The 15839-nt window shown below is 37.1% G+C and overlaps 1 protein-coding gene across 4 annotated transcripts in view; it reads right to left on the bottom strand.

The window, feature by feature from the left end:
* DCBLD2 (discoidin, CUB and LCCL domain containing 2) overlaps nt 1-15839 on the bottom strand; it is a 61196-nt gene that overhangs the window by 21721 nt on the left and 23636 nt on the right. For 3 of the 4 annotated variants that reach the window (XM_072883226.1, XM_072883236.1, XM_072883207.1), the window contains exons 2-5: nt 7642-7869; nt 3147-3284; nt 1852-1903; nt 428-500 (exon numbers count right to left, since the gene is read on the bottom strand). In XM_072883226.1, the coding sequence (XP_072739327.1) occupies nt 428-500; nt 1852-1903; nt 3147-3258 (237 nt within the window). In that variant the 5' untranslated portion in view covers nt 3259-3284; nt 7642-7869. Of the gene's footprint in view, nt 1-427; nt 501-1851; nt 1904-3146; nt 3285-6090; nt 6586-7641; nt 7870-15839 lie in introns of those variants that run through there. The other variant, XM_072883216.1, reaches the window with a different exon arrangement.

The following is a 15839-nucleotide window of genomic DNA, read 5'->3' as shown; positions in this document are numbered from 1 at the left end:
TAATAAAAAAATTAAGATAACCACTGAGACCTTCTGTTTAGAGATGCATTACAGTGTCAAAAACAAGAGGACAGCATTAAAAGAACGGGTTCTCTCTTTATAAATCTGAATTTCCCAACCTAAGAAAGCCAACAAAAAAAAAAGAGGAGGTAGAAAACAATATTTTGATTGATCCACCCTTCTCAGCAGGCCTTACAAAAACGTTTGAGTCTCTACTACACTACTTCACTTCTTGGAGATGACAACATCTGAAGCACCAGCCATTTAGCGGCTGTGCAAAAAAAAATTAGTACCATGCTACTCACTTTAAGAGGTACAAATTGCAGAACCCAGGCAGCAGAACTAATGTGAACAACTGTAATTGACTTGTAATTATACAGTGTGCATTTTACCAAAATTCACGTGAGCCCACAGTATTTTTACTTACGTCTCTGTATCCATGGGGAATAGTGCCTGAAATATCAGCAAAAGGAATCACACATCCAGCTGGACAATACTTACTGGAAGAGAACAAAATATCAAGTCAAGATATGCATGCAGCTACAACACTTATATGTTTTTCATTTACAATACAGTGTTATCATTCATAAATCACTATTTAAGGATATATCCTAATTGAAGACATATCAAATCAGACAAAAAATACTCAGGAAGAGAAGTACATGACAGGAAAACAGACATTTGAAAAAGTTTAAAAAAATATGTCAGCTGAAACTATACTTCCAGTCTCAATATAATAAATTAACAAAGCCAGCATTTTATAATATAAATACTGCATGGTTTCTTTAAATTGAAAGTCATGTAAGTACCAATATTAATTAATACTATTTTATAAACTAGAGACCTGCATAACTATTTGTTTTGCATCCTTAAATAATACATCTGAAAAGTAACGTTATTTTATAATAGCTCCTGGCAATGCTTTGATCATAAAAAACTGGCCAAATTCAATACCACTAGCTCATGAAAAGCAAGAGGTAAGACATCTGCACCTCTGATGCAAGCCCATGTTCATGTTCTAGTGCCACTTCATACTGCACATACAAAAACTATTAAATCTTCAAGATTTAACAGTGAACTGGAGTAAACTATTAACATCTTCACTGCAGTTCAACAACAGCTGAAGCAACTTTGCAGGTACCACAAAAATAGTGGGATTCGGAGACTTACTCAACGCATGTTGAGTAAGGCCAGAACCTACAAGTAGAGCCCTATTTTGGAACTGGGGAAGATGAAAGAGAAATGCAAAGGTTGCACTTCGAAACGTTTCATGATGCCAGGCGTGAAGTTCTCCAAAAAGTAAGGTTATGTACTTCACAATAGTCTGCAGCTTTAAACACTGTCCTTGCTTTAGATGGAAATGGAGAAGGAGAAAACAGGGAAATGACATATGTTTCCCCAATAGAAGGTACAGCATTTTATGTCTCCACAGAACCTCATTAATTCACACCAAACTGTGAAATGGGTTCGTAATTTTTAACATATTTCCTAGTTTAGTGCTCCTTAGATAACTGTAATATGAATTTCAGTATTTAAGGTGTACACCTGCTGTAATATGTGTTTATAAAAGCAATGTTCTTTCTATGAGAATGAGATATTAGCTCCTATGTGTTAGTGCAAATTAACGAGGTTCTACTGTATACTACATGTAAATAACAAAAATAGGAGAGAGGAAGGAAGGAGGAGCACAAATGTCAAAATTATTCAGCTCTAACCCTAACTAGTTTGTTTCTTAAGTTCTCTGGATGGCCAATTTTCAAGCTGCATCAGGTATGAGTAACAGAGTGAAGTAGAAACACTAAAATGATTTCATTAAAGAGATTGGGGGGAAACAGGTAAAATCAGTCTTACTTGAATTCTGGTTCGGAAAAGTGACTTGCATTGTCTAAACAGGTAATTAGGTCTGGAAAGAAAAAATGTTAGGTCAAGAGGATGATAAAGACAACAAGTTTGAGTATGCTTTTTAAAGTGCACAAAAATATACATTTGAGCTTCTGTGGCTTAACCAAAAGTCTCAGAATGAAAAAACCCCACATTTCTACTAGGTTTTCTTGCAACAGATTTTGTATTACAGTAGAACCTTGATAATTTGTCTGAGTAACTGGGAAATCCACTGAGAATGTGACATACACAAGAAGAGAAACACTACAAACATTCATTTTTTGTGCAGCTTAATTTTAATTTATAGCTATACTTCAGAGAACCTGACATAATTCAGAGACACAAACGTATGCTCTTTTCACAAAATTAAATTAATAAGCTAGCTAAACAGGCCTGTGTTTTCAGCATTTAACAGTCATACAGTACTGAACCCAGGCAGCATAGTGAACAAACATTAGAGTGCCATGTTACTGGCATCCATGACCGATATCTCAAATTTTATGTTCAGTCTGCTGTGTATCAGCACATATAGTCCAAAATACAGAGAGAAAAGCATCAGAAAACCCACAAAATACAAATTAAAAATTAAAACTCTTTATCTGCTCTTTTTAGAATTACTTCTAGAAAGGGTTTTCTTAAGCCTTTTGCCTTGTGAAGCAGTTGCTGGCAATCCTTCATTTCCTTGTGGACCATGTATGTCACTCACCGTTACATACACCACTCCTTCCAAGTGGAAGGAGATGCAAAACAAATACAGCAGCCTCCTTGAGAGGCCAGAATAACCAAAAACATAGAAAAAACAAGAAATGGCAAAAAACCAAAAAAGTAGTCAGCAGATTATATAATTAAAGAGCTGAGGGAGTATAGGAAACAGTTACTGAAATTAAATTTTCTACGAGGTTGATCTGTATAAAATATACAGTTCGATAAGAAAATTTTTTAGTTATCTGCCACCTTGATTACTACCTGAAAAAATGCATTTTGTCCTTTACCCGAAGCAGCTCTTTCATTCATAACAGATAACTGTGATTCTTGCCCTGCTATCCAGGGTAACCTTTGATACAATTTCTTCAAAACTACAGTAACTTAAATAGTAACTGAACAGTCCAATTTCCTACACAGAAGTATCAGGCAGACTGTATTAAAAGTCTTCACTTTTAGAAGTTAATTTGTGAGAACACAGGAATAAATAAATTAGTTCTGTGTTTTTACTAGGCAGCTCTAATTTTACCAGCACCAAAAAATTACCAAATGATCATAAATACCTGATTTGTCAGTGGTTGAATAAGCTGCAAGAAATCCACGTCCAGAAGTGTGTGTTCCACTCATGAACTGTACTGTGACTTCATTCCTTTTTGAAGTAATTAAACCATCCATTTGAAAGCCAAACCCACAGTATTTTCCTACGGAGAGAAGGGGGAGAACAGACACGGACCAAACCCAACATATGTAATAAGCATCTTTTTTCATTTGCAGTGTAAGCTCACATTACTTCTGGCATATATTCAAAACCAAATACACGTGCATGACACTAAATAATGTAGTCACTGTCCATTTAAAGCAAATGGCAGAGTATGGGTACCACATTTATTTTGCCACTGTCAACAGGTGAGAGTCTCTCATACCCTTAACACTTGCAAATAAATGTGAACTTATCCCATTCACCTCTAGCCACACACCACCCTCGCAGTCAGTTCTTCGAAGAGCACAAGAAATCTCTCAAGGAAAAGGATCAAGTTAGGGCAAGGAGAATCACCTACAGAAGCAAATGAGAAAAAAGCCCTTCTCTTCCCTCAGCTGTTGGGGCACTTCTTCCTTGTCAACTATTTCATAGCTTCTGTCAACTGCTTTTCTTCATTTTGGACAACAGCATGCATGATTCACTGCACTTCAGCATTAACATACAAGCACATGTGAGTACAATTAACAGAAACTGCCAGTTGGTTCACCTTCTGTTTTGCTGCACCTATAAAACCTAACAGAAGTTCTGCATCTGGATACTTCTCTTGCCATCCAAAATGACCAAAAATAATACATTTTAAACAGAGATGCTGGATTCTGCAGATATTGACAATATTTGCCCTATGAAGTTCTAGAATTACTACCAAATGACACTACCTGGATGAATGGCTGTTAAACAGACCCAAGTCATTATGGAATTCTCCAGTCCTACTAACTAGAAACTTTAATAAAATACTGATCAGTTTATCAACCTGTTAAGGAAAAAAAATATATCTTCTGTTCTATAGGCTCTCTTGATCATTCAATGTTGTAAACCATCTCTAATGCTATTTAAGATTCTGCAGTGGATAATCAAAGTGGATAATCACCACCAGCAAATGACACAGCATATGTTTCAGTTTACCATTCATTTATTTGCTTTCTTGATAATAAGTATGTTATCATACCATAAAATAGCAAAAAAAGAAGCCACGCTCCCTTCTCAACTAAAGGCAAATTACAATACTGAAGTAGAGGGAGTGGAATAACACTGCCTTGCAGGCATAGTTCTTCACAAATATAATACAAAAGAAATAAATATAACACAAACAAATATAATGTGTATGTCAAATTCCTTTAGAAAGTGAACTGCACTCTCAAATACTAATAACATTAAAAAAAAAAAAAGAAATATAAATTCCTATCATTATTCCGAGCTTTCTAAGTGTTGCTTATTCAAATTTCTTTTTTTTACAAAGCAAGGGTATTTTCTAATGAAAAAAAAAATAGATTTTACAATACTTCAATGAAATTTATAATATTACACAAATATAACCTTACCTCAATTCACTACTAAAACTGGTTATCAGCAAGAGTTACAAAGAAGTTCCCTTTTACCAAGGCTCCACGTTGACCCCATGTTTTGCTCTAAGTCATGTTTCAATGATTAATTGTATTCGCTATGATGAACCGCATCATTTTTCCAACTACCACTTTTCTTTTCCTTTTTTTCTTAAGTTTTGTTTTCAGCCACTGGATCTTGTTACAGGATTGACCAGCATGAGACTCCTCTCAGGGTAGGTCAGACTGTCCTCAAGACACCATTTATCCTCTTCTTCAGGCAGATACACAGGGCAAGACATTTAAATCTAGCTTGGATAAACTATCCAGTACTGCTTGCACCATGGAGATACAGCCTTTGACAAACTGTAGACTGATGGACCTTATGATTCATGGCAAGACATACTTTTGAGACTATAAATCATTTTACTAACTCTTCCCTGGCCTCTTGCCAGATTTTTAGCAATCTTTTTAAAAAGTAGGCACTAGAAATGGACAAAACATGACTGCCATGATGCCTCTGTCAATGGTATGTGCAGAAGATGTAATATTACTATTTTGCCTGTACTTATGCATTGAAGGACCCCAAGTGCTTTTGTACAGCAACTTTACAGCAGGAGAGGGAATCCCCACAGTAGCTTACATTCTCTGCTCCTATAGATCTGGGTGTACACTGTATGTATTAAATATGTACATCTGACTGTAGAGACACAGTGATTGCACTGTGATGAAATCTAATACAGAACACCTCCAGATCTTACTTAAACTAGAGACAAACTTAACACTAAGGATTTGAATCTTCTTTTGATTTACTGACAAATATTCAAAAGGCTTGGAATGAGAACTAGCCCTTAAAAGCTTCACTAGAAACGTTCTCTGTTTATCAATGAACTAACCCACTAACAATTCATTTTTTAATCTAATCAGCCATTTTAAGCCATTTTGGGTTAAAGTAGGTACCACTGAATTTCAGTTTTTATGTAATACAAGTATTTTAATGTTAGACCATGTCAGTAGTCTTGAATGGAAAAACTGAGGATAAATCCAGATTTCTTCCAAACAAATTCAGGTTGCTGTCTAATCTCTCCAGTGTTTGTTGCTTCAAACATGAACAGTCAAGAATCTGCATCATCTGTATCTGCCACTGTTAATATCACTGTTTGTTCTGTGATTTAATTTATTAAGAGCAGAACAACACACACATTTGCTCAGCATACTGTGCTATTACACCAGCTGGGAACAGCTGAAAGTCAAGAGAAACAAATGAAGTAGAAAATTTACTTGAACCCATTAAGTCACTTGTAAAAGTGAATAATAGACTTATCAGAACTGGATGTTCCTTGCCATTTAAGGACTTCAGTGTTTCCTATTTTAGACCAAGTCTGGCTCAACGGCTCCAAGCACATACTTATTTTCACACACACTTACCTAGGTAACAGTTGGAAAAGAGGGTTAACAAAGCTAACATTCAACTAGTCTCTTTAGAAAAAGACTCAATTTAGTGGGATCAGCATTTGAGTTGCACAAAAACAATCTTGGTGAAGTAAATCTCTCTTTCTCTCCAGATTAAAGCTTTAAGAAAGAAAATAAAATAAATCTGCACAATAACAACTAATTTTAGTGAAGGAAGAATGACAATTCATTTTGAGTTTTATGCAAACAAGGGTGTTAAAACCCTACATATACCTTGACATAGATGATAAGGTCACACTGCTGTTTGGAGAAAACCTTGCCTTACGGTCATGGAATTCAATTTGTCCTCTTGAAAAGGACAAAAATTAAACCACACACATTATCAGAAGGTGGGGGATATTTGAACTACACAACATCTGAAGCCTGACATCCTTTAATACCACCAAGATAAACAGCTCAAATCAGAGCTACTCCATATAAAAAGAAAGGCATTTCAGGTAAGATATATAAGCTACTTTTTTTTTTTTTACTTTTTTTTTTTTAAATGAAGATCCTCATAGTTTTGCAATTCCCTCTCCACTGCTTACAAGAACTTTGCAAGATACTGGGAAATGTCTGAGGAAAAAAAAAAAACAACATTACAGTGGAGTTTCCTTTGAGAATCTGAAGAACCAAAGAATCAAAGATTATTATAGGATCTGTGTTGCATTTAGCATCTAGTTGTTGTATGCACGAACAAAATGTAGGATGTTCTGCTATCATTATTACTCATTTTTCTGTACATTTTTAGGATACAGGAATTGTGTCAAGAAGACAGACATTTACATACACTTTAATAACAGTAAACAACATGCAATTACTTAAGAATAATTACATTAAGAATACTCTGACATTCCAAACAGAGTTGTTCTGCTGAGCAACAATGGTACACGTACTTGAAATGAGCATGTCACCAGAGAAAGAGACAATCAGACTACTGTTCTCTTTACCACTTTTATTTTTATATAGTTACAATTGCACCTGTACTCCCTCTCTGTACCGAAGATCTGTATAGCATACAGGAGAATCTTTCCTTAGCTGTGCTTTCTAGCAGTACTACCAGTAGTAAATTTACTAAAACTGGTCCCTGATGGCTGTTTTCCTACTGTGGTGAGGTACACACAACACTACTCTAATTTTTGCAGGGTTTCCTTGATATGAAGCTCAGGAAAAACACAACTCTGATTACAGAATTACTGAAATTCCTTTCTTTACCTTACTTGAGATTCCTGTAAATAATAAACACTTCCTTCTTTTCACCACTTCTCATAAGACTCGAAATACACGCTGTGCAAAGCAGTGTATGATGTATTCAGGCAAGGTCATATCCTGCCCAATATCCAACTTAATTATAACAGTTTTCTAGGGCTATAAAAAATAACTTAACTAATACCATACACCTCGTAGTTACTCTATGCTCAGAGCAGGTAAACAAGGAGAAATTTAAAAAGTAACAGAAGTACCAACCGTATATCCAAGTTCTATATAAGAAAATAGCTTTCAAATACCAATAAGAAAGGCTCCTACCTATCTCTGTCCTGGTGGGGCCAATCCCATTGTGAACTCTTAAGTAACTGGAATGACAAGAATCTGAGTCATCAATATCAAAATCGCCAAATTTGAGCTGAACTCGCTGCCCAGGCTTTACACGAATTTCCCATTCACAAACTGTGCTATTGGGAGAGGTCTGTGGGTAGTTTATCGAAGCAAGAGTTCCACTTTCAGGGCCCAGAACAGTGTGTCCACATCCATCACCTACAAAAGAACAAAAATAAATCAGCTACACATGTTCATCTTCAAAGCTTCACTGGTGATTTAGTCATCCTGGTTTTTAGCAGTGGTATAAGATTTTTTTGTTTTTTAACCATACTAATCATGGTGCAAGAAAACTCCAAGGTAAGTCACATGCAGATGAAACAGCAATTGTGAGAAAATACCATTCAACTAATGTTGCCTAATGTTTAGCTTCTCATCACAGATGACCAGAGAACTGCTATAACTTCCTCAATGAGATAAAAATTCATCCATAATGACTTAAAAAATTGGACAGACAGTACAGAAAGTGTCCCTGCTATTTCATGTTCCCTCAATACCTAGGTACAGAAGAAAACAGGTTCTGAAAAAGAGGGAGAAACCTGCCAATAAAACAAGAGCATGTCAGTTTTACTGTTGTTACTGTATTCAGAACATGATGAAAAAGAACAGAAGTGGAAAGACAATGGACAGCAAATACTCTACTGAAAATAACTGCCAGGTCTGACCATCATCAAACTGCTAGTGCATTGTTTTCCACTGTACCACAATTTTAATGCTGTAATTAATTGTTACAGCTCTTTAGAGAACATGCTCAATTTTTCTGGATTTGTACAACAAATAAATTACAACTCCAGCCTGGAGCCCTCTACCTAACATTTGAGAATTAATTTTAAACAGCAGTAACAATACTAAAGAAGATGTGTTTAACAAGTGGAAAAAATAGCACAAATTGTGTATTCTCAAAATCAAATTATAAAGAGCAAAATGATAAACCTATTCACTCAACAGCTAGACATGAATTTCCCCCAGTATGCAGTATGCAGTACAAGAAGTATAAGAATTTGTGCATTGTTTTGGAAATAAGAATGTTCTTTAAGTAACATCCACCATCACTGGCCCTTTATAAATTACTGTATCAAGATGAAACAAAGTATTCCTGAGCACAGGGACACATCCAGCAAAATTAACACCTGCAATAACATAAGCCCCACAAAATAAGCCTCATAACAGCTCTGATTTATTTTTGTTAGCACCGGAGGCTAAAAAGCCTATTTATTGAATTTAGTCCCATGAAATGAGTAGGCCAGGAACAGCATTATAATTTTCAAGATTTGACCCTAGAAGGTCCAGAGATCTTTTGAAAGAAGCAATCAGGACCTTTCAGGATCTTGAACAAAGTAATGTAAGCAAAAATAGCAAAGACAAAAATCAGATTAGATATGCTGCTAAAAAATGTCTTTGACACCACTCCAAATACATTTATTATTTGTAGGTCCATTTTACGCTTCAAAATTCATGCCTGTGTATACAGTTCCTACCAAGTGATTACGACAGATTTAACATTATGTCAAGATTTCACACTGTACAAATTTACAATGATCAACATCATTTGTACTGACAAATGTTTGTTTTGACAGCTAAAAGTGTCAGTCTGAAAGTGTTTCATATCCCACACTAATATGTGTAGCTCCTCTACTAAACATGAAAAGATAAGCTAAGCTTTAGGGACAAAAATTGTACCATATTTAAGAATTTTAACTAAATTTCAAAATTCTTAAGTGTACTTCATGCAAGATGGAATGGAAAAGTAAGTCCAATGCACTGAAGTGACGTTGGAAAAATAAACTGTGGTACTTAACTAGGTCCAATTAATCCGTTTACAAAAGCACCTAATTTCTAGTAACAAAACCTATTCTCTTTATAATCTGAGCACACTGAAAGATAGCTGCATGTTCTAAAAGCTAAAGTGCTGTTGGTATATACAGAATCACAAACAGATGCAAGCTGCAGCTTTTTTTCTTGCTAGCAGTCTTGAATCAAAATTATGCATCTTCTTTGGAAAAGATAACCAGAACATCTGCTTCAGTAAAATCAAAAGTTCTATTTGTAAAGCTGTTGTTTAGCCATGTTTTTCTTCATCCAATTTTAGCAACTTGCTTTAAAACACTTTGTTCCATCCCACAACAAATATTATTTCCATTTGGGTGACAGCTGATAAATTACTTTCCTAAATTACTGTTGTTCTAATACCTGAGACACAATTGTCCAATGTTACAAAGAGGTAACTTAAACTGTATGTTTTGGGTATCATTTTAATCCCAGTTTCTTTCCAAAGGCATGTTATAAACCTAAGAGTAAGTGAAAGATTTATCACTCTAAACCTGTATGGCCTTGGTTTATCAGTTAGTAAACATTTAAATGTCAGATTCCTTATTAGTCACAACATGCTTAACAGGAAAAATACTGATTCCTTTGCTAGTAAACTGGCTTTTCACAAGCATGTACTCACACACATTACAAAATACATGGAACTTATTATATTAACAACAGTAAAAACAACAAATATATATTAGGTCTTTATTCATGGCAATATTTGCGGCTAGTATTTCAAAACTCTTAATACTGCAGACATATAAAATTATTTTTCAACATAAGTGGCAGTCAGTTTTAGGTTATGTCCTAAAGAAAAACAATGAGCCAGTTAACCAGTTCTGTGCTTTTCCTATCCTGTGACAGGGGTAAGCAACTGTTTGCTCACCTACAGATTGAAAATATTATGCAGATACACTAATACAGTGGCCTTTTGAACATGAAATCATAGTAGCTTTCACCTGCATGGGCAGATACATTGTTCTGAGTGCATTTTAAGGAAAATAAAAATGCTTGCACTATCTAGCATAGTTGGTAGTTAATTATTTCTCTTTTTAATGGGCCTGTTATTGCAATGCAGTAACCACACAAATGCTATTTCTTACACCCAGGAATACCAATAATGCACCAATTATGTATCTTTGATTCTTCCCCACACTTTTGCATCTTAAGCCTATGCTGCTGGAAGTCAAAGACAAAGGAGAGCTTGGGTCTCTTCTCTGACCCAAACTGTACTTAAACTATAAATTTCTCCCATTAAAAGTAGAAAAGATCATGCCTAACATTCATTTAAACCATCCTCTTCACTAGTTTGCTGTTCAGCCGTCTCAAGCATGAAACAATACCGGCACTGCGTTTCTATGATGAACAGTCCACACCTTTCCGATGAGAAAAGCAAAAGAACACTCTTACACGTTCAGGTGATAAAATGCAAATAGAATATTGTAAGTTTTAAAAAGACATTGAGACTTTTCTTTCACAGACACATCACTAAGAAAGGTCAAATTTCCCCTTGTAGCTTGGAACAATCAGTCTTGTTTCCAGCGGCTAGATAGAAAAACTTTCTAATCTGTCTCACACAATTTAATGGACATGCAAATCTCAAATCTCCCTTTTGTTGTAGGCTTTCTTGAACACATGCAAGGAAAAATACTCCTCTAATCCATCCATATTAAAGAACTTACTGTCAAATCATACTAGAAAGGAATGGAAAGGAAAAAAAGTTGTGCTAACTACTGTGTAGTTAAGATGTAAGCACACAGCACATAGTAAGATGTGCTACAGCACCACCTTACTATGAAGCCAGTTTTTGAAAGTAGCTCATTCTGTCTGGACATTTTAGATGTCATTTTGTTGTGTGTTTCACTTAGGTTAGTGATAGTAGAAGTGCCAGACACTTCATGCCTGAAGAATTTAAAGATTGGTAATCTTATATTGCATGTCAGGCATGCAATATACAGTCTGACAAGGGCAGCAGCAGCATCATTCAGGAGCTATTTGGAAATTTCTAAAAATCACACTTACAGAGAAACTTGCAGGACAATGAAACCTCATTTTATTTTATTGGTACTATAAAAGGGTAGTTCTTGAGCCTCCCTACGTAAGTGGTGCTTCATCATTTCTGCCAAAGTTGTATAAATACCACCAATCAACTCCAGAGACACATATATACATCCTGTATCAGGGGAGCAATCTGCAAGACTCAGCAATTTCCCCAAGAAATAGAGAAAGTACAATTCTTTGCACTACAGCCACATATACAGGAGCCTTAGCTACTTCATTTGGAAGTCATTAATTAGGTGCCACAGAATCTTTTGCTTCTGTTAATCTGTGTGCATGAGAGTGGAATATCTGGGAACATATAGAAGACACAGATGTCAATTCCTAAATCAATTATTCCTGAACAGGCTGACAACTTCTGTTGTCAGTACACAGCTGAACAAGTCTCTTGCTTTCTTTCAGCCCTCTCTGTCATGCAACAGACCCACCACACTTGCAGAATGGATCAAGCTCTTCGCAGAAGTACCAGAACACTTGCACACACACATTACACCTGACATTTGCTGGAAGGTCTGCAGATGTGCATTGAATTTCATGTGTCCTGAGGACCATGTTCACAGCAAACATGAATAAGCTCGGCTCTTCACCAAAACGTGTATTAGAAACACGGGCGCCTCTTAAGCAGCCGGTAGAGGAAAGCAGACTGCTGTTGTCAGGAGAACCATTCATCTCTTCTGCAGGCGCCTTCGAATGCGTTCTGGATGAATTATCCTGACAGATTACATATGACCCCCAGGCTATGGCACATTGATGTCTGATACAATCATGCAGATGATTTAAAACGATTTCTCATACCCAAGTTCTTTACATCAACAAAATACAGAACTTGAACCAACACAAACATGCCAAAATGCACTGGATAAGAAAAAAACGTGAAATTTAATAAAATGAGAGGATACTGCACATGCAGGAGTGGGTGCTAAGTACTCTATTAATACCCACAAAAAAGATTAATTATTCTTTACAGTTGCTGAGGTCAATTAATCAGAACTTTTTCCCCCTGAGACTGGCTGCTGTTGGTGACTGCTAAACTTGTTTTCACCACCAAAACATGTTAAAAATGAATCTTTAAGACTAGAGAATGCTTTCCCATTCCTTACTTGGAGAAGAGAGAATAACAAAATAAAGACATCAGACAGTTTAAGATTACAGTCTATAAGGCATAACTGATGCATATCAAAACACTGATCTCAATTTTAACACATGGCACTGCCTTCTGAACAGACTCAATTTAACCAGTGGGTTTCCTAAGGAGATTTTTATATATATAAGCTATGATTTTCTGTAAGTTTGTGACTACATGGAGGACGCAATTAAATCTTTCTTAACTAAGCAAAGATAGAACCAAATCTACTGGAGTTATGTAAGCAAAAAGGTATTTTAAAGCATTCATTTTAACTCCAAATACACAACTCTTTCTGATGCAATGCACTACTATAATTTCTCCTCTTCTCTTTAGCTCCTGTGCTCTGCATTTCCCTGCTCTTTATCAGTGTGCCACTAAAAGACACTGCATCTACTTTTTGCTTTTCTCAGTGTGAGCAAGAAAGTTTACACAACCAACAAAACAGTTCCATGAACAAGAAACACTGTGGAATTAAGACCACAGAGGCATCAAATTCTACATAGCTTTTTCAGGTATTTTCAAATGCCTGTATTTGTGTCCTCCAAACTCATTGCTGTTTCCACCAAAATCCACAGAACTATGTTCTTCAGGAAGGAATCTGCTCCTCTGTCAGAGTTAATTTTAACAAGTCAGCAAGCACACAGTCCACCTTCATCTTTATGCCATTTATTTGCCTCAGTAACACACTGGTCTGAGCATTTCATCCCATGTTTCACAGATGTTTCACAACATAAAACACCCCACACTTCCACAAGTGAGGCCATAGCTCAATAAACACTTGAAGGCACTTTAAATTAGTGCAGCCACAGACAAAAGCAAGCCTTGTCTGCCTCTCGCTTTTGGCCACTTCTTCTCACACCCTTCCTGGTACTGAAGGTAAACAGTTCTGCAGCCACATGGTAAACCAGACCAGGGACTTGAGATACAAATAGCTGTTAGTTTTAACCTAGAGCAATCCCCTAATTTATTTTAGTGTGCACATGCAGCAGTGCCTTCCCTGACAGAGGGACAGGACAGCGTGAGAGCGAGGAAACACCAGCAACTGCTTCTTTCACCAGCACTGCCAGCCTGTGTTTGCATTTTAAACAACCTTGAATCCCAACCAGAAATGTAGAAACCATCCCTCCCCTGGGAAGACCAGTCACGCAAGAGTGGCACACTGGCTTCAGGAACTGAGCTGGCTGAAGACGAACCAGTGCCCCTACCCATTCCCACAGCACAGTGTTAGATTTCAGCCAACTCACCTCTCTGAGGCAGCTCATTGTGCAACTGGCAGTGGTAGGGCAAGGAAGGGAGGGCAGGTGGGATTACGGTTGTCTCAGCCGGGATTGATTTACTTGCTGTGGGGCACCCTTAGAAGGGTAATGAAATTACAGGTTGAGGTTTAACAAAGATAGGAACAGGACAAAAGGTAAAGCACAATAAGCATTTTGCCTTTCAAAATGTTGGCAGCTGGGGGGGGGGGGGGGCGGGGGACACAGAGGCTGATTCTTGCTCTTATAGAAAAAGTACAAAATTTAAGATGCCATTACAACAAAATTTTACTGTTTTCATTTACAAGGCTAGCCACATGCTGGGCTACTGATAATTAGCACTTTATTATTTTCATCTGTACACACAGCTTTTCAATCACCATCTCTGGAAATGCAGTCTTAGCTTTCAGCCACTGAATTTTACACAAACGAGTAACACAGCCTTGCTAAATTTGACACACAAAATACAGTAACATTTTAAAACAAATTATCTCAAATTATTAAATCGTCAGAGCAGGTAAGACATTTGCTTCCTCTGCTATCGTGTACTAACCAAACTGACTACTTCAAAAGAACAGAACAGAACGATCAGCTGCATAAGACTGTGTTGCAGAACTTTGGCTTACTGATGTCAGGGAAATGATGTGAGTAAGTCCCTAGGGACGGCTATGACTTGCTTAAATAATATGCAGGCAAAAGCAGCCTACAAAGACAGGCTAGCCATGGTGAAAAGTGATTTACATGAGGACTCTGTAAGAGGGCTCTGCATTCAAGGATACATAATGCAGAAGCCCTCCTGATCTGCTGCCCGCACTGAATCATAGTGACAGCTCATGTTGTATGTTGTCTTTTGTCTGGCACATGCAGCTTGCCCGCTTCCCAAGACATATCATTTACTTAGCAATCTGCACCAACACTTTCATAAAAATAAACACTGTTGTGCTTCAGTGCTCTAAGTGCTACACAGCAGAAACACAGCGGATGAAGGAAATGAAAAATAACACACAGATCGTCACACAAAACTCTATGAGAATAAGCAGTAGTCATGGTCAGAATAGGCTTCAAATCTCTTGTGAGGTCTTCAAACTCCTCACCACACCAGGACCAAATGAAACTTCACGAGTCTTACATATGTCCACAAAGAAGTGAAAAATTCTCCAATCATACCAGTAATTCACATGCTAAATTAACACGACAGTCATCTTTTTCTCTCTTCCGTTATCAGTTCATAAATGAGACTGCACAGCCTACACTGCAGATCCACAGTGGCATACATTGATCTAAATACCAGCCGCTGCAGTACCATCTTGCCTTTTATAAACAGCTGCGACTTCCAGCCCTGCCCACTGACAGTGCTTATCATACTCTTGGTGAGCTGTACGGCAGTTTTATACCCAGGTTACCACCCTATCTGCCTTTTACTGAGTACGGGTATGGGTCAACAGGGGTCTAACAACCACTGGAGCCTGCACAATGGAGGGGATGCAAGGTATGGACGGGGAGGAGAAGGTGAGACAGCAGCAGCCAGTGGTAAAAATCATGTTTGGCTACTGTGGAATCAACAGAAGCCAGCAGGAAGAAAGCTGACGGTTTGGGTACCCAAACAAAGAACAGTGGGGCATCTAGATGCTTTCAAAAAGAAAACCTCAAAAAACAGTTGGAATTATTTGCAGTCTGTAGCTGCACCAGGAATAGTGACTTTAAATACCAGTTTCTAACCCTCTTTAAAGTTTGTTGTCCAACTGATGAAACAGTAACACTCCACATCTCTACACCAGTATTTCTTTCTGCCTGTGTAGGTGACATACAGCATCATCTTAATTTCTAACACTCATTTTCAACTCTAATTTCAAAATTACGATGGAGACTGTTTGGGGTTT

The sequence above is a fragment of the Ciconia boyciana genome, chromosome 1, assembly GCF_034638445.1.
Source record: "Ciconia boyciana chromosome 1, ASM3463844v1, whole genome shotgun sequence".
Lineage (NCBI taxonomy): Eukaryota > Metazoa > Chordata > Aves > Ciconiiformes > Ciconiidae > Ciconia > Ciconia boyciana.
This window is presented reverse-complemented; position numbering and strand designations above follow the sequence as displayed.